At 45.1% G+C, this 19,918-nt stretch overlaps 1 protein-coding gene across 1 annotated transcript in view; it reads right to left on the bottom strand.

Annotated features, from left to right (window-relative positions):
- COX10 (cytochrome c oxidase assembly factor heme A:farnesyltransferase COX10) overlaps positions 1–19,918 on the bottom strand; it is a 109,481-nt gene that overhangs the window by 22,136 nt on the left and 67,427 nt on the right. The window contains exon 5 of the mRNA XM_007462644.1: positions 11,495–11,565. Within this exon, the coding sequence (XP_007462706.1) occupies positions 11,495–11,565 (71 nt within the window). The remainder of the gene's footprint in view (positions 1–11,494; positions 11,566–19,918) is intronic.

Raw genomic sequence — 19,918 nt, 5'->3', positions numbered from 1 at the left:
GAAAAGTGTTCACAAATAACTGTTTTGAAAATATCTCTTCAGAACCTTATTTAGGAATTTTCTATTTCTGAACAAGTCTGAAGTTACAGATACTGGAAGGTAGCAGGGGACTGATGTAAATTTAGAATTTAAGGAATATGTGAAGACAATGAGGACACAAAACATACTTTAAAAGGAAATTAGTTATAGCAAGTTTTGAAAGACTATCAGTTACATATGAAATGATGGTAACCTGCTTCAAGAAAAAATTAAATTTTACAACATGTTTAAGAGAAATGCAAGAATAAGTATGTATTTCTGGCATGATTATATTCAAAATATGGGGACTGTGGTACTACATTAAGTAAAACTTTAAGGAGGAAAACAAAGCAGGTCTGAGCTGAATGAGTTTTTGAAAACTGACTGAAGAATCTTATTAATCTAGGGGGAAGATAGGAAAGATAGGTTAGGGGAAAAAAAAAAAAAAAAAAAAACTCAAAGGAACACTGGCCCGCTGTTGACCTCTCAGATTCAGCCTTCTAACTCAGGGAGGAAGTGAATGGTTACCTCTTGAATGACGCTACATCGATTCAGCTCAAATTAAGAATATGTTATTTGTATGAAGACTCTGGAATTTTCAAAGAGAAGATAGCTATTGTTCGATCTCCTGCATGAAAACCAAGTTTCTAGTGTAGTGGTCCAATCTCAGTGTTTTCTCACATCCTTGAGGGTGGGACCACCTACAGAATTCCTCCATTACCCCCAGGCCCCGGGCAGGAACACCTAGGCCTGCCTAGGTGGGAGACACATACTTTTCCTTTTTCCTGGTTGAGCCAGATGGTTTAATTCTGACCCCCTCCCTTTTTAATGTATAGGAATCTATAAAAAAACAGCAACTTTGTTCACTTACATAAACTTAGGGTCAGTGAATTGTTAGGAGTCTTTGAAAAGCTTTAATGAAACACAATTTATAAAAAATGAAGCTAGGAAATAAAACTATCCATCCCTACAGCTCTGGAGACTCCTGGGAGCTGCATGCACGTGCAGCTACTTGGACATGAGGGTGCAGATGTGGGAGGCTGCATCTCCTGCACCGCCTGGGACCGGAGCCTTTGGTCCAGGACAGTGTTTGCAAACATGGACATCTGTAGGGACCAGGCTGGCAATGTGAAGCGTAAAGTGGGCGGACTTAAGAAAAAACAGGAGGCGTGAGGACTGTGGGAACTGCTAGTCAGGTTGCGCTGGCAGATTCCACGTGGGAGCGAGCCAAAGAAGCCTAGAAATCTGTGGTTTTATGTTCAAATTTTCTATTTTTAAACGTTGGCAGCTGCAGAAAAGCAGTGTACCAAACAAAAAAGTGCCTCCTCGGGATCTGGTCTGGTGGCTGCTGTTTTGCAGTCTGTGGTCTAGGTGGAAGGTCTCTGCTGTCGAGTGCATGCAGCTCCTCTGCCCCAGGACGACCCCACACCCTGCCCCCAGCGACACTTCTCTTATCTTTGGTGTGGCCGTTTCTTACTCATCCTCCAAATTCAGCCTTGACATCAAAACACATCCTCTAAGAACATCTTCCCTCACCCCTCTCTCCTCCCTGTCGGCCCCCCATGGGTGGTCCACGTGCCCTCTGCTGTCACAGCACTTCTTGGTCTCACGCTGACCTCCTCTGCTGCCTTGTCTACCCATCCCCGACGTACACTTTTTCAGTGTGACTCTGTACCATTCATCTTTACATGCCCTGTACCTAAGGCTGGGGCCCAAAATGTTGGCTGAAACAAACCTTTACAAACCAGGCAAAAGAGAGAACACGATCTTAAGACTACTGCCTCCGTAACAGCAGTCAATGGGAGTAGCATTTGATGGTGTCGAATCTTTTCACATCATCATCTTATTTGAAAAGGGAGGAAATAAAGTGATAGGGCATTAGACCAAATGACTCCAGGTTATTAATAAAAGGTGTTTGCTCCTATGACTCATCTCCCACGTGACTGCAAGGTATTGGCTATGTCGCTATGATACGATAGTTACTCTGTATATTCATGTTTCTTAGAATATTTAAGTATTGTCTGGTTATAAAAAGGGGCCTGGGGGCTGAAGGATTCCTCCATCCCCAGGACTGCTGTCAACAAATGCTCACAACTCACGATGCTTTCATAAATGCTTTCTTTTTTTTTTCCTATGACAATGAGAGAAAAGCATGTTAACTTTCAGAAAACTCCCGTGTTCCTCTCATAGAGCCACTGTGATGACTTGTCACAGTGACGTGCACACAGGCCTTTTGCTGGTTCTTCCTAGTATGTTTCATACGTTGAATGATTTTATTTTAAGGATAAAGTTCTGTCCGTTAGCACCACTATTATTAAGTTGAGACCAAATCTGTTCTTCCTGCCACTCCAAATGACTGGTTAACACTAAAAAAAGAAATTTCTACACTTATAAAATGTTTATGTTCTTATTACATTCACATTACATACACAACGAGAGACTAATCGTAACCACCCAGAAGCTCTGCAGAGCTTCACCAGGGCCGGCTACGTGTCTACTAGGGGGGGGGGGGGGGGGGGGATGATATGAATAACACTCCCAGGTCCCCTGCAGCCCACAAGATGTTTACATTCGCTTAACTGCTTACTGGTAAAACCTTCAGTAAATGTGAAAAATGTCCCCTGTGAATCCCTATAATACTTCAGCTAAACCTCGTTCTTTAAGTTAATAATGCCAACTAAACAATCCATTAATTTCACTCCGAAAACTCAATCTTCCTCATTCATTTCAAAACTAGGTATGGGCTGCCCCCAATTCCAAGTGCTTTGATTTATCCTTTCTGAATCACCTTCCACTCTGCTCTTATCGCTCTGTCTCTCCGGCTCACAGCTCACACCTCAAGCTTACAAGTTATGGATCGTTCTCATCGGAGCCATTAAGTTGGGAAAACTAACGCTGACATGTAGTCTTTCCCTGTCAACATGACCGAGCTGGAAAATGGATAATTCAAAGGAGACGGAATCAAAATAAGAAAGAAGGCCCAGCCCACGCCTGACTTCTGCAGGAAGCTTTCACTGCCCAGCTGGTCCTTATCTGAATCTCCCCTTTCTGACCTCCCGGAGACCTTCTTGTTTGTACCAATTCATTTATTTCCGTCAACACATGTTTATAGGCTGCCCCGTCTTGTCTGCTAAGCATTTTATGCATTTGGCTAATTTTTCCACCCAGATTATAAGCCTTTTGAGCATGATAACAATAAAACTGACAGTGCTGCTTCCATTCTAGGTGATCAATAAATTTTTGATGAATTAAACAAGGGAATTATGTAACTCTAAAATATAGAGAAGATACATTTGGCCTTGACATTCTTAAAAAAGATTAATTGTAATTAGGGTGGGCCACGAAAAAAGGTTATTACTTAAAAAAAAAAGGTTATTACTTAAAAAAAATATATAAGCTATATTAGAAATTTAAGTCTGAAGGACTTCAACTCAGAGAAAGATATATCCCTCTGTCCTCTTTGAAAACAAACAGGAGAGTGAACAGAAAACAGAAAGCTCCAACTCTGACAGAACCAGGAAACCCTCCTAGAGAAGAGCGCCAGATACAGGAGGACAGTGAGAGCACACACAGGTCTGTGCATTGAGGCAAATGGTGAACATCTAACCTCAGAAGGTCTTCTGGAGGCTCTGCCTACAGGTCACAGAAGGGATCTGACGTCAAGTGGGTGCTCTGGGGGTGGCGGAGGTGGGCCCCAGTTAGAAGGTGACCAAGTAGAATCAGGCCGAGGGTGGCTCAAGCTAATGGAAAGCAGCCCCGGAGGGCTTCAGTGGTTGTGGCACGTGGGCTCAGTAGTTGTGGCTCGCAGGCTCTAGAGCACGGGCTCAGTAGTTGTGGCGCACGGGCTTAGTTGCTCCGTGGCATGTGGGATCTTCCCGGACCAGGGCTCGAACCCGTGTCCCCTTCATTGGCAGGCATATTCTTACACTGCACCACCAGGGAAGTGCTGCCTTGTTTATTAAATATGTATTCAGTGTCACCTTCTCCAATATCTGAAGCAACAGAGACAAACAGCAGCTCAGCAAAAAGAAAGGCAACAGCATGAAGCCTGGCGAGCGACACCTTGGGAGGACTGGGTGCGTTTCCCTTTCTTGAGACACAACTGAGCTGCAGTTCATTCAGCCTATGTCAGTCAGCCCTAAGGTGGAAATATATTCTACTCAAAATCATCCTTCATGACCCGCCGGAGTCAACCATAAAGTACATGCAAGCTTATATATGTACAAATCTGGAAAATAATGACTAAGTCCACTGAAGTTTGAGAAGCGCTGAGTTAAATTAAAAGAGAGAAGAAAAGTCTATATTTAGGTGGCTGGGTGCTCAGGGCATCTGCCTTTGAGACGACTCTGGGCAGAGGGGAGGTGGAGAACTCTACAGGGTTCTGCTTCCCTGTAGGGCGTATGCCCTTCTGTCTTAACGTCGACTGAACAGGCATGGATTTTTGCTGTGGTCCTGAGGCTGTGAGGCCACACCTTCTCTGGGGGTTGTGCCCTAATGCCTGCTTTGCTTCTGTACTTTATAATGAATCTGTGGTACTGGCACAGAGGGCTGCAGAATTTAAGAAAAGTGAGAGGTCGAGAGCAGACGGGTTACAGCTCAGGGAAGGGGTGTTAAGATCTCAGACTTTTTTGCCTGGGTGGGTCTGCCGGGCAGCTCAAGCTGTCACCCCAGAAGTGCAACTCCTAGAGTTGGTTTCTGTCTATTGAGCTTGTATCTCATGCACTTGCTAAATTCACTTACTAGTTCTAGCAGCTTTTTTGTCAATTCCTCTGAATTTTCCAGGTAAACAATCGTATTTGTCTGTTTCATTTCTTCCTTCCCAACAGGAATGACCTCTGTTTCTTCCTGCCTTGCGGATCAGCAAGTCAGGAGCTCCAGAACAACGTGGACAGCGCTCCGCTTCCTCCAGGAGGCCCTCACAGCTCAGCCGGCAGGCACATTTGCCTCCCCCTCCTCCCCAGCTTTCCTTCCTTACTTTTCTCCTCCAGGAACCCTTCACAGTAAGCCCAGCCCGGTCACCTGTTTTCATCCTGAAACACGTATTTGCACTCCTGCTCTGCTCCTCTGCTGGCCATGCCCACCCTGCCTGGCAGGTCCTGGCTTGCTTCTCCACCTACCAAAGTCAAGGTGTCCTCCAAGGTCCGCAAGCTCCCTCTAACCTTCGGCCTCACTGTCTCTCATTAATTCTCCACTCCCGTCCTTCTCATCACCTGACGTCACATGTCATTCACTCCTCGGTGTCTGTACTTCCCTCGCCTGGAGGTCATTTCCACTTCTCTAACGTCTATCTGTCCGTCCACCCACCTACCCATCCCTCATTCAGCACCAAGAGATCTGCCACTGCCACATGTGATGGCGAGCAAGAATGCTCCATGACGTTCAGGGTTTTTGTCTGTTCTGTTGTCTGCTGTGTCACAGCATTAAAAATCATGCCTGGTGCATATCAGGCCCTCAGGATATTCGTGTTATATAAATAACCCTATGCAGTGGACATAAACAGATGGTAGACTCAGTCTTTGTCTTGGAAGAGCTCACAACATGGTAGTGGAAGACGCCCAAGGACAGGTGTGTAGTGTGCTGAGTGGTGCAGTGGTAGGCACAAGCACAAAGAACAAGAAAACCACCAAGACCAAAGCCCAGCACCCCGTTACTGGAGTGTGGACAGAGCGATCCGTCCGGGGGCAGCCCCGCTTGGCTGAAGACCTACCCGGGCATGGAAGGGCAAGGCTAGCACAGCTGGCAGGGCTCAGAGAAAGCAGGGCATTTTGGTGGAAAACGCAGCAATTCCACTTAGTGACAATACAACATAAAAGCGTGAATAAAAAGGAGAACAGAGGGATGAGCGTGGAAGGACTAGAAAGGATCAGACTCTGAAAGGCCTTGTATGACATAGTAAAGAATTTAAAACACATTTTTTCCCCAAATGTTTGGAAGACCCCAAAAAGTTTTAAGCCAGACACGAGTGTGATGCTTATCTGCCAGCTGAGTGAAAGACGGATGGAGAGGGGGTGAGCGAGAAAGCAGAGAAGGCGGCTGGGGCACTGCTGTAATCACCCGCACAAAACGGAGGACGGTCAAAGGGCAGACGCCAGGGCGATCCAGGTGGCGGAAAAGACACAATTAGTTGAATAGTCAGATGAAGGGGATAAGAGAAAGTCTAGAATGAGTTCCAGGTGCCTGACTTTAGAATGTAAATTAACAAGCATAGAAGGAAAAAGACAGACTTGGGAGAGAAAATGATGAGCCTACGGAATGTGAGATGCCTCAGGGCACCCAGAAGAGAATTTCAAAGGGTCCAGGCTCTGAAGAGGAGTCTGGCCTGTGGGCACAGCAGTGTGGAGGGCAGCACCTCAGGGGAGGAGTGAGATGGGAAGAGGACCAGTGACAGGGCGCAGACCGGGAGCTGGGGGTGGAGGCGGCGGGCGGTGCGCAGAAAGGAGAGCCAGAGGCCCCATGCCTACTCACCCTTCGGTCCTCAGCTCCAAGACCCCACTCCCTGATGGTCGCCCTGACCTCCTCAGTCTGGGTCAGGTTCTCTGTGCTCCCCCGTCCCCTGGGCAACCCCCCAGCACAGGTTCTACCACTACCCCTCCCGTGTCTGGCGTGGGGCCTGTCTGGTTGGCAGGTGTATTCAAAAATTACATTTGCTGAGTGAGCTGTACCTTGGACAGCACTTAGGGTCCTCATGCTTGTGTGCCCCCCTCTCTCCCTCTCTCCAACGGGATTCCACGAATGGAATGCCTCTTCACTCTAGCAACCAGCACATCCTCTAAGGGACGACATCCTCCATCAATGCATCCTGATAATGACAGGATGAACGAAGCATTCACTAACCTGCCACTGGCTGGACCAACTTAACCATGAAAATGGAAAACATGCACTTTCATTTTCTGAGTTCCCTTATCTGCCAAGTGTTTTGCTTCCTCCTCCCCATCCCTTGAAACAAATCTGAATTTCTTTTTTATGTTATTGCCTGGTAAGTATGAAAATATTTGTATTTCAAAGCAGATTTGGAAAAAGATGAAAGTTCTGCAAACAACTCTACGTTCCTCTGGAGTGTCAAACCCACTCCCCAACAACGCACTTCAGTTTACATGGTTTTATCGATCTCACATTGTCCCAACAACGCTACGAGATGAACAAGGTAGGAGATACGATCTCACCCTGCACGTGAGGAAGTGGTGGTGTGGGAAGAGCCATTCACTGACTTGCCCGGGCTCAGTGAGTGAGATAACGTTTTTCCTAGACTGCAATGACCACACAAAGAAGATCTGAAGACTGAGATGTTCTCTACTACACACAGTTTTTAAAGATTTTGCTAATTCACTTTTTCCGATCATCAAGTTAAAACTGGATTATACCAAATCTGCCTTTTTTCTGAAAAACTGAATGAGTCTTTAAATTCTATAGTGCTTTACAATTTTCAAAAGTTTCACACAGATGTTTTCATTATTTCCTAATACTATTTATATGACCTTCTTGATAAGAACGTCAGCTCCTCTGACGTCTGTCTACCTTCACTACTTGCCTTTGAGTCTGCAGATTCAACCTCCTCAGTGGGTTTCCTCACCAGCAAGGTGAGTTCTTGGGAATGTTCTTTGTCTGAGAATGAAAGGGAGCTCTAAGCCCAAGTCCGTCCGTCTCCCCCCCCCATGTGGGATCTTCCCGGACCGGGGCACAAACCCATGTCCCCTGTGTCGGCAGGGGGGGGCCCCCCCCCCCCCCCCCCCCGCACAGCGATGACCAGAGCCATGACAGTCTGGCCAGGAATGTCCAAACAAGTCAGCTGACCTTATTTATCTTTTCCAATTTATAAGACATAAAGATATTGAGAGTCATTGAATAAAAAGCTATTTAAAGGGGTCGGTATGACAGTGCCTACCCGCAAACAGATTTAGGTACATCATACTTTCCATTTATGCTCTTTCTTCTCTTCGAGGCAAAATAAACAATTGGAATTTGTATGAAACAGCCTTAAAAGTGAGGGAATTCTGTGAACATCACAATTGTCGCCATCACTCCCTTCATGTAGGTGGCATTTGGTCACCACTCAAACTGGACACTGTTGACAGGGAGAGGGGACACCTCCCACAATTCTGCTGGGACAACGGGTATAAAGCAGGCCCATCCTGGGGAAGCTGGGAGGAAGGGCCCCTCGACTTCAGCCCACATGACGGTCACACTCGTGGCAGAGTGCTGTCCCCAGGCATCTCCGGTCACGGCCCTCACCCGGGACGCACTCACACAGGCAGCTGCTCTCCTCTTTCTTTTCACCATGTCGGTTTAACCCTGGGTCAGGCTGAAGGGCCAGTGAGTCCATTCCCCTCCCCGCTCGTGTTGAAGCCACGCACGCACTCGCCGTGGGTCCCACTGGCAGCTGGTGCTTGGTGTCCTATCTCTGGCTTGTACCCAGCGATGCCTTCGAAATCCATGATTTGCCGCCGCTACAGAAGTCACTGAGGCCGCTCCTCTAATATCATCCAAGTGCCCCTTCTTTCTTACTTTTTAAGAACTAAGAGGCAGAAGTTTGGTCTCCCTGGAGTGGTGTTTTCTTCTCATGGACAGAGAGACTTTTACAGAGAGTTATGTGCAGCTGTTAGGAACTCAGGGTGTGGAGTCAAGTGGACGAGGCCAAATTTATTCATCCCACTTGGATCCCCAGTTTTCTCACGTGAGTACTGGGAGGAATTTAAAAGCATCTACCTGGGCTTCCCTGGTGGCACAGTGGTTGGGGGTCCGCCTGCCGATGCAGGGGCCGCGGGTTCGTGCCCCGGTCCGGGAAGATCCCACATGCTGCGGAGCGGCTGGGCCCGTGAGCCATGGCCGCTGAGCCCGCGCATCCAGAGCCTGTGCTCCGCAACGGGAGAGGCCACAGCAGTGAGAAGCCCGCGTACCGCAAAAAAAAAAAAAAAAAAAAAAAAAAAAAAGAAGCATCTACCTCACAGTGCTATAGAGAGACTTAAATATAAATAACGCGTATAATGCTTTTCATTATGATGGAAGTGTGGTTTCACCAGGAAATGTAGAATGATATTTACAGTTCAATCTTATTAACTATGTGAATTTGATAAGCTTTTCTTGTGATCTTACCGTTTATTCCCATTCTATTTTCTGTAACCCCGACTTTCTTTACATATTTCTCTACTTTACTAATAGTCTTATGAAGCCTCTAATCCTTTCTGGAATAAAGAATAAAATAAGTAAGCAAGAAGGCACTATTTTCTCTGCCAGCTCTGAACCCTCCCTGTCGTGTTTTTCTAGAAGGGAAGCCACCTAGGAGCGCAGAGAAGGCAGCCAGGCACATGCAAACTGCACCGATGGTCCACACAAGCAAAGAGCTCCTTCAGAGAACTCCCCCAGGTCCTCGAGAACTCTCAGAACGACCAGTCCAGGCATGTGCTTCTTTCTTCAGGATTGCTATATTACTTTAACTCCCTAGAATATAGTTCATTTAAACAAAAATTTTCAAAAAAAACTGCAATCACTTGAAAAAGATAATGAAAATAAACATCTACAGTATGTCTGTCAAATGGATACAACCAGGCTATGGACAAAGGCTGTCATCAGCAAAAGACCTTTAAGGATTTCTTCCCCAGATTCACTTCACCGCTGCCCATCAACAATGACAGGGATCACACTTTACCTGCCAAATTGTGACTAAGTCTACAAGGCTGTGCAGATTCATATGGGCCCAAATCAAATGGGACAGTAAACACTAAAAGAGAATTTCAGAGCAAACTGTCTAGGCTTTGGACTTAAGGCCCAATAGCCGTTATGAATGGGAAAGCCACCAAAGCTGAGAGATAAATGTCAATGGTCGTCTACAAGACTTTCTACTATACCCCTATGGCCACTCATTTATAAAATATCTGTGTAGAAAAAAATAATTTACTGAATTATAGTAAACACTAAATGGCAAGATATTAAGTCTTCAGTTTTAAAACTATGATTCTCAATGCAAGATTTTGCCCCAGACTCATAATAGCTCCTTGTACCTATTTAATAAAATACATCCTAGCTAGAAAATAAGTCAGGCCTATAATTTGCCCTCTAGAAGAGCAATTACGGTTTATTATCATAAATGAGATTCTGCCTCGGTCATCTTGCAAACAAAAGATAAGTTACAAGTCTATCGAGACTAATAATCGTACTGTAGCCTCCTCCTTTAACGCAAGGGCACTGCTAACACCAGCCACCAAGGCCGTGATGCTCCTCCCTCCTGGATGTACTGAGAGACTGTGCTTTCCTGGGCGCGAGGAAATGAGCACGCTGGGCGAAGTAAGACAAGCTCCTAGAAGAATGACGGCCTTTATCTGACGACCATTCCATGCCTAATGGCTGTTTGCTGGGCTTATCCCGTTTCCCTGGGTCCTAAAGGAGTATGATTGCACTGAGGAAAAAAGCCTGGACAGAAATTCCAAACAAGTAGGAACGCACCTGTGATTTCAGCAGTGGCAGGAGCATCGTTTAGCTTTTGAGGTGGGTTACAGGGCTTACACGTGCCCTCTAAAACGACTTTACTCAAATCAAAGTGCTTCTGACACTTTCTAAACATAAAGACAGCAGAGAGCTGCATCAGATCTCAAAAAGGGAAATAAAATATCAGTCAGACATGAGACTTCTGTTCCTAGGTATTTTCATCTGGATCTCCTGCCCTTTTCCATATTTAGATTCATTTAAGAACTGAATGGCTGAAAGCAGCAAATACTAAAAATTATTTTTACACAGACATCTGACTGCACCTGAATTTGTTTCCTTTATTGTTTTGCTTGATATGTATGATTATTTGATCCATAAGTGTTACGCCAATAAATCTGAACCTCCATGAGGGCTCTGCCGGGACAGGTGGACAGAGGTTTCTCTGACTTAGAACAGTCATGCAGTATGAACCACTGGCTCTTTCTAGTCTTCTCGGCCTGTGCTGGCTATTAGACTTTAAAAAATATTTTAAAATGCCGGTTTCGAGGTCTCCAGGAAGTAAAATGTTTAATTATTAACCATTAGTGGTATTAAAATATTTATATGCCTTTTAGTTCTACTTAGTTGAATTTGGTGGAGAGGGGAGTAAAGGACGCAGTGCTTTACTTGGGGTCTAACAGTGCTCTCAGCTCATCTGAAAACATAAGGATTCAGACACAGCTTTCTGCTGAGACCCTGTATGGATCTGTCTGAAATCACCTGTGTTAATGGAATGTTTTTACCCTTAGCCACTACGAGCAAAACAAGTCCACGTCTCAAAACCGAGCCTAATAAGGAAAACTATCGCGTCAGTTATTCCCACAGCAAAACTGCCCATCTCAGATCCATTATGAGCTCTGAGCCCTGCATTCTGGTTAGAGTTGGAGAGCACTACATATCCCCCTCCCCGTATGTCCCGTTGGGGGTGGGGTGTTCTTTTCACTTTACAACTCAAGACAGGATGGACAAGCAAATGAATGTTCTGTAACATGGAGGAGACTGACATTCATGATTTTACCTGATCTGTCCACGAACCAGAGGTCTGTTCTTTGTCCTATTCATGTTTGAATCAAATGGAACCTCAAAAAACTGCAAAAAGATTGAAAACAAAACAAAACATTAAATACAGTGTGAAACAATTATTCTCTTCTGCTTTAATTCTACAGGTTTTTTTCCACAGTAAATTTCATTTTAATTTTGATACTACAAACTCATACTCTTGGTACTCTTTAGAGAAAAATTCTCTGGGAGAGACACATTTTAAAAAATATATGCACTAATTGTCAGGAACATGCGCAGTTCTACTTCTACCCGCTTTGAAAACCACATGTTAAACACACAGTTGCATTCCTCAAAGCCAATGTTTCAGGTTTAGAGCATTAGTGCTGTCCACGATTTCAGAACTTTTCACATATCCCAAAGCCTGTGAATCAACCAAGAACCAGATGACCACGGGAAATGGGCTACTAGAGCCAAAGCCAGGTCTGAAGGGAATAAGATGCCAGACGAAACCATACACAAGTGATGAGGTTACACTGAGACTAGGGCCACATGCCCCTCTGCCTGGGACAGCTCTCCTGTACACCTGAGACCAGGGTGTTACACCTGTCACTGTCTTATGAACACAGCAAAGTGCCCGTGGGGATGGAGACTTAGGTGGCCTCTAGGTCTGAGGCTGCAGGAAATATTTAGTGTCTGGAGCCTTAGTTTCCTCAGCAGCAAATGAGAACAGTTGCTCTCACCTACCGACGTCGGGCAGTGTGTGACGACACTGCTGCCATGCAGGCCGAGAGCTGCCGCTTCTCCCCCACACCTGCACCCGCCCGCAAGACTCCCAGCCCCTCACAAACCCGACCCTTCCTTCAAGACTAAGGTCCGGTTTAATTGAAGCCTGAACCTCTGACCTGATGTGATCCCCTCCTCCTTTCAATCCCCATGGCACCTGCCTGAACCACTTGGAAATGTGGCTGCACCTGAGGTGAAATCGAAATGCTGCAAATACAACAATCACTTGTCAAGAATTACAGAATTTAAAAGGTGATAAGTCTGTTTCTGATTTCACATGACAGCAGTGTCACTCTAGGTGGTAAATGAAAATACAGACTGTCCATTTTTTGGTTCAATCTTTTTTTTTTAACTTTACTGAGGTCCACTTGATATACAATAAACTGCATGTATTTAAAATATATGATTTGGTTAAGTTTTGACATCTGTACACACCCCTGAAGCTATCACCACATGAAGACACCGCACGCATCCATCTTCCCAAAAGCTCGGTCATGCCCCCTTGCAGTCCCTCTCCCCCACCCTCCTGTCCACAACTCATCCTTAGGCAGACACGGAACTACGCTGTGCCCCTACAGACTATTTGCATTTTCTAGACTTTTACGTAAATGGAATCAAATAATATGCCCTCTCTTTGTCTGCATTTTTTTTCACGTGGCATAATTATTTTGAGATTCATCCTATCACTGAGTGTATCAATAGGTCATTCCTTTTTACTGTCAATATTCCATGCCATGGTAATACCACAATCTGTACATCCATTCACTTGTTGCATATTTGGGTTGTTTCTGGGTTTTACCTATTAGGAGAAAGCTGCGATGAACGTCTGTGTATAAGTCGCTGCATGAACACATGCTTTTATTTCTCATAGGTAAACACACTGGAGTGAGTCATCGAGGAGATGCATGTTGAAACTACTCAGGAAACTGTTCCACGAGGTGGATTGCCACGTTACCTTCCTGCCACCAGAGTATAAGAGGTCCAGTCCCAGAGCCTCCAAGAACTAAGCTTTGGGTCATATCCTGTGGCAAGGAACTACAGCCGTCCAAGGACAAAGGGCACGCGGACTGGCCAGCAGAAGAAGGTAGTTATAAACACCAGCTACAACCCTGCGACCAGCTGCAGAAACAAGGAATGTAATAGTTCTGAGTATTTTCTCCTTGTTTTACTATAAATATGTTTGTATATATAAACCACATTTTTTATTTGTCTCCCATTCTCCTACCACTGAATATATGCTAATAGTATTTACTCTCATGCCTCAGTATTGAAGTTACACAGGATCAGCTGCAAGAGAAGTGAACATTCCCCCAGAGATGAATAAAGGGACTTTGCCTCCTCTTTCAGGGAGTGGATCAGTGAACTGTTGGTTGTAAGAAGGAGAATTTCATCATGTTCAGTGTACACACAACTTTTTGCTATTGCCTTAACTGGAAGTACGACTGAAGGGTGTATCCGAGCGCCAGGCCGACAACGACGAGCTGTGATGGGTCTGTGCCGCGTTGATTTAGCTCACTGGGAACCATGCTGCCCGGAACGCCCTCTCCCCACAGCTGCAGCTTAGGGGCAGCCACGGAAGCACACATGAGATCTGGAAGGTGGGAATGCAGGAGCGGCCATGTTTACACTTGCAAAACTGGTGTGAGGTCTGGCTCTACTGCGGCTCACACGTGGCAGCTGGGATCCGTTGGCTCGCCTTGCTGGCCCGGAGCGGCACGGGGCCCGCAGCTGCCCCCCGAGCTCGTCCACGTCTCGTGATCCTGGGCCAAGTCTGTGTGCTGTTCCATGGTCAAGTGCATGCTCTCCTGCAGGTGAACCTGCATCATCAAAGGTGCAGGCTTGGAAGCGGCAGGAAACAGACACGTGGTACAGTCTTTTCTCATGCACTTCTGCTCCTCCTTGCGGATTCCGGGTCACTCCTGCTCTCCTCTGCTTTCCTCAGGCCTGGCACCAGGTACAGGGGCAAGAGGCTTATGGGACTGCATCACATCCATGGTCCCACCAGGCCTAATCCCTTATATCTCTCAAGTGGTTCCGACATCCTGATCAAACCTTAACTGATACAGGCCTCTTCTCTAATACTTTCAACGGGACCACTGTTTAAAAGTAGTTAACTGTCCAGTATGACCATCTTATGATCTCAGTGACAGGCTTCCTGAGATATGTGAATTTCCCATCCTTAATGTTAAAGAGAACTACGCAAATAGGCACTCAATAAATAATTTATTAAATAAACCATCACTGCAAATAAGTGTATTTGTAGACTGAATTACATGTTGAAATGATTTACAATTTATAAGTGTTAAAAAATTCTTTAAATGTGTTCAAGTTACACGTAATTAAAATGTTCCGTCTGTCACATTCCCTCCCTTCCCCAATATTCAAACACATTCTCTAAGTATTTGACCTATTAGTTTAATTTCACAGGACTAATGAGGATTCCAATTACAAATCGTGTTATTTAAATGCTGGTAAGGTGTTATGCAATATAACACAGAAACTCTTGTATAAATAACTATCTTGGCAGTTCTCAAGTCCGAGTGTGCGCGCGCGCGCACACACACACACACACACACACACACACACACACACACAGTTCAGGAATTCTAATGAATGGTTTCATCTGGATGAAAAAAGATGTTATATTTTCTCTGTTTCTGGCAAGTCAGCCATCCAAAGTTGGGAACTGAGGTCTAGAACATAGCAAATGAACTGCAGGATGCCAAAACTTGGCAGTAGCTTCTGACTCCCACGAACGCTCGAATTTATCAGGACAAGCGACATCTGGGTAGAAATACCACGCTGACCAAGGCTTCTGGTTCATTCCAGCGAGGGCTGGACAATTCCTCCAAGCGCTTTATGCTGTTTTTCATGCGTTTCCTATAATGCCTTTCAGTGAGGTTCACTGCTTTGGTTTAGCTATTGAAACCACATTCCCAAAACGTAAAGCGGCGGTGATACAGATGAAAAATTTAAACACTTTAGAACATATAGCTGGCTTGATAATCTACTCACATTTTTCCCCTGTGCTTTGCAATTTTTTCATAATGTTATTATCATTTCAATTGGCTCCAACTACGTCCGAAGCAGAGAAGTAAAACTGCTACAACTTGTGTTGAAAATAAAATACAAATGTTGTCTTACCAACCCTTAGAACACACTGTTCGGCCCGCCTTTTCATATACCCTCGCTGCTTCGAATAACACGCCCAGTGATACGCTTCAGTGAACACACTTGGACAGCCACTCAACCCAGGCCTGTCCTCTTGGGCCCTTCCTTTAGAAGGCTCTAGTCATTAGGTCTCAAATGGCCATGTCACCCAGTACTTTACCCCACACCTGGACACACTGACTGGTTTACTGAGTGGTATCAGATTCAAACAGAGTCTTTCCTTGGGATTTTACAAACCAAAAGCCCAGGAAGGTATGTCCTCCCTTCTCTTGGGTTGCCTGTGGCCATGGAACAGGATAAAGGGAAGTGGAGGAAAGGCCCAACACTGATTCCTTGGGTCAAGTTACCTCCAAGGCTCCACCTCCGCCCTTTCCAGTTGAAGCCAACACCATATGGGTCCGGGCCTCTTAGTTCCAACGTCCCAATACAGGAAAGGCTGTAAGAACTTCAAACATCAGAGCAGTGCATTGCCCAGGAGTGAATAATACTTGCTTTTTCCTTCAGCAAACACCTTATTTTCTGTCTATGTTCATTTCCCAAAGTCTATTTCCCTCATAAAAATCCGTGTTCTTCTGAAATTCTTTTCAGTTAAAATTTCCCCTTTACTCCCGGCTCCCCCCCCCCCCAGCCTCACACTGGTGACACTCCTCCTAGTTTCTTGCCCCCCGGCTATCCTATGGGAAGATGTTAGGCAGACGGATGCAGTGAAATTATTTCTAACTCACTATAAAGCTAACGGCCCCAAATCATTTCATCTCACGTCATACCTATAAAATAACTTGCCTACATTACTCCTAGTTTAAGTATCTGAAAAGCATTAATCATTATAAACATAGTAAATAATTTATATTAATCTTTGTCTCATAATCAGTTTGGGGATCAATAGTTCTGTCTATTTAACAGAGTAGTAAATGGATTACTTTTTCCTCCTTGTAATCACATTAAGATACGGGTCACTATTACACCAATGGGTAAATATTTATTAGATTTGTGCTTTTCTATTATACCATGCTTTTATTATTAGTAGATAATTATTATTACTCCAGAGAGACGCTGCTCAGATATAAAATACACTTATTAGCCCTTCTAACAGATAACAACATACTTACGACACTACTGAATTTTGTAAGCTAAATTGACACAGACACCAAAAGCTAACAACATACTTACGACACTACTGAATTTTGTAAGCTAAAATGACACAGACACCAAAAGCAGGTCGAAATATAACTTGGCCCTAGTGATGCACTTCCTATTCCTATTTTGATTAATTACACGCTATGCAAAAAGTAGATGTGTTCTAGAGATGTCTGCAAGTCAAGCTCAGGAAATACTGACTTTGATAACGAGGTGCAACTTTTTCTTCCCCTATGCTAAATAATGGGGGCACGTTCTTCTAAAGACTCAAAGGGAAAACAAACCTGTGAACCCTGTCGGAGTTTGTTTTTCCATCCATCTTCTCAAAGCTGTCAACAAGTGTTTGTCATTCCAGTATGGCTCACAGCCTCCCAGGTCCAAGATAATGTCTCAATCGGTCTCAGACCAAGTTAAAAGGGATGTTAACAAAAATAAATAAATAAAGCACCGGGAGAGGCACCTTATCCAGCAGGGCTCCACATACCATTACTTTCAGCTTACAAATCAGTTAAGATACGCGGTCAGCCATGGCTCTTTGGTTGTTACCAGTGTTCCACTGCCATACCAAGAATAAACAAATTAAGTGAGACTCGCTGATCCCACTGATTTCCCCCACGAGGTATTTGAAATAAGGTGTGTGTGTGCTCACGTGGGGCTGGGGTAACCTTCTCCTCCAAACGTGCCCCTCAGGCTGCCGCTCATTAAGCTGTATGTTAAGGCTTCACCCTAAAAGGTCACCCAGCACTTATCAGAGGCCTGAAGTACCATATCCTATAAGTAAAAGAAAACTCAGAAACTTGCACTGGTTTTGACGAGCTTCAGAAATGGTGTTATAGGTCACCCTTTCTCCTGCCAGAGGGAACTCAATTTGTAACACTGCTTTCTGAAAAGAGATGGGAGGAAAACACAGCAAAATATTTACAAGATCTGGGTAGAGAGATGTGGGGTGAGTATTCTTTTTGTATTTTATAATTGTCTATAAGGACCATGTATGTTCTACTTAGGAAAAAGAAAAAGTAATAAAAATTTTTACCTAAATGATACAAATATAAAATCTGGACAGACCTTCGTTAGCTTAACTAATAAAGAATAACTAAACTTACCTAGTAGAAAGCCAATATCAATGGAGCCTTCGTCAATTAGAATCCTTTTTTCCCCCCAGAAAGAACCACAGGATAAAATGTTGATCCTAAATATTTCTCAAGGACACCCTTTTGCCTCCATCCTTGGTGCCACTCCTTTAACTCAGGCGACCATTTTATTTTGCCTAGATCCCAGCAGCCTCCCCACACTTCCTATCTGCATTACTGATTACCCCTATCAATTTCTCACACAGCAGCCAACACGATCTTTTCAGGTACAGACCTCATCATGTTAGTTCCCAGCCTAAAACTCTTCATGGCCACCCGCTGCCCAGGGAATAAAGTCCAGGCACTCACGTGGCACAGAAAGCCCTTCACAGAAGCTCCGGCCCCTTTACCTCATCTTCTCTCGCCCTGACTGCTCCCCTCTACAGGTCGGAACCTCCTGTCAGGTCCTCAGGGGTAGTCTGCCCTGCCGGCAGGGACCCTTCGCGGTAGCTGTGCCGCATCCATCATTAGTGCAGAGCTGACTTACTGGTCTGCCCTACATTCTGCTTCTCGTGTGTGCCTCGGCAGTGGAGCTCTGCCCGAACAACCACTAACAGGACAAGAGGGTTCACTTCAAGTTCAGAGTCACCAGTTTCAAAGGGGACTTGTGCCACTCCCTGGCGAGCCCCCTGGACCTCTCTAGCCCACTGGCTCTGCTCCTCTTCACGGGAGGGTGGGGGGCGAGTTCAATCTGGTCCGCTCTCAACCGATGGGTGCAGCCTCCTCCTTCCCTCCACCTGGGCTGGCGACCCTGTTCCCTCCCACCTCCTGTGAAACCTAGTCCATCAAGCACCCCTTTTCTCCACAGCATGGTGTCTTTTAGCTGGATCTTTCCCACCCCTACCTCAACATGCTTAGTTTTCCCCCAAGCCCACACGTCTCCTCGTGTCGTCAGCGGACTTGAGCACAAGGTTAGCATTTGGAAAAGAGAGGACGTGGTCTCTGCTCCTACCGCACATGAAGTTCAGGCCCCTCATCTTAGCCAGCACGGTCAACAGCAGGAGGTGTCCGGGGCGAGGTTAAGAACCCTCCAGAGATCTCTCAATAAGCTCCCAGGGATTTCTATTCTAACAGCTGCCAAGGACCATAATTCTATCTTTGCAAAAATCATTTTTAAAACAGGTAATTCTGAAGGCCAGTTTTGAAGAACAATAAATAAATGCATTAAAGTCCACTAAAGGCGACTAATATGAACAGACTATTTAGATTTGCGAGTTTTTTTTTTAAACCCAACTTTTTAAAACTTGGGTCTCACAGATTAAAGGAACCTTTCCTCAACCAGTGCGACTTCATCCTCATCTAATGGGGACAAAAGACTAGCAAATTAATAAAGTCTTGTGGGTCCCTCCACAACTATAAGAAAACAGGCATGCTTACTGAAACCAGTAATGGTGATAAACTATCAATAATATGACAAGTCTGACCTCTAAAACAGTTCCCTAAACTACTACAAAGAGCTTAAATGCCACCATTAAAAAAAAAAATAGAACATGAACATTTTAAAAGGCAAGAAATAAGTAAACTCACCTTTATCTAGGATCCATGGCAGAAGAACGAAATGATACTCGAAAAGAAAAAGTTATACCACAAGGTAAGCAATAAAACTGGCAAATCTACAGAGATTCAGCTGCTGCTCTGATACACATCTGGTCCCATCGGGGCGGGGGTGGGAGCTACAGAAACCATTAAGCCATCGGAGATGTTCCAAACAAAGAAACTGTAAAATTCTGAACTATAAAGCAAAGGAAACACACTTAATCCCTCGGGGGTTGCAGTATGTATTTCAACTGGGTGATCCCCTCCCTCGTGAGGACACGTCCATACACCAAAACCTGGAGTGACACAAAACCTCCCCTGTCCGCATGTGGCCCGGAGCCAGCCTGCGCCGGCAGCCCCGGCCCCTGTTGGTTTAATCGTCGCGTTACTCTACACACCCAGGAGGGGGCGGCAGAGAGGAGGAGGCTGGGGTAATGGAGGGGGGAGTGTGTCTCACTCATTCTGCCGATCAGAGAATAAATACCTTAAAAATATAGTCACGCAGGCCTTCTGTAAATGCTCAATAACGTGTTGGAAGATTAACACATTTCTTCTAAGATTACCATTTATTTTTGAACTTCAGATCCTATACGGCTGCAAAGGGAAATGATTCGTCTTCTGAGGAGACACCAACTACCTACTTACTTACTACGTTATCTTAAGCAAAGTGAATCGAAACCGCT

This window comes from Lipotes vexillifer, unplaced genomic scaffold (genome assembly GCF_000442215.2).
Source record: "Lipotes vexillifer unplaced genomic scaffold, Lipotes_vexillifer_v1.1 scaffold982, whole genome shotgun sequence".
Classification (NCBI taxonomy): domain Eukaryota; kingdom Metazoa; phylum Chordata; class Mammalia; order Artiodactyla; family Lipotidae; genus Lipotes; species Lipotes vexillifer.
This window is presented reverse-complemented; position numbering and strand designations above follow the sequence as displayed.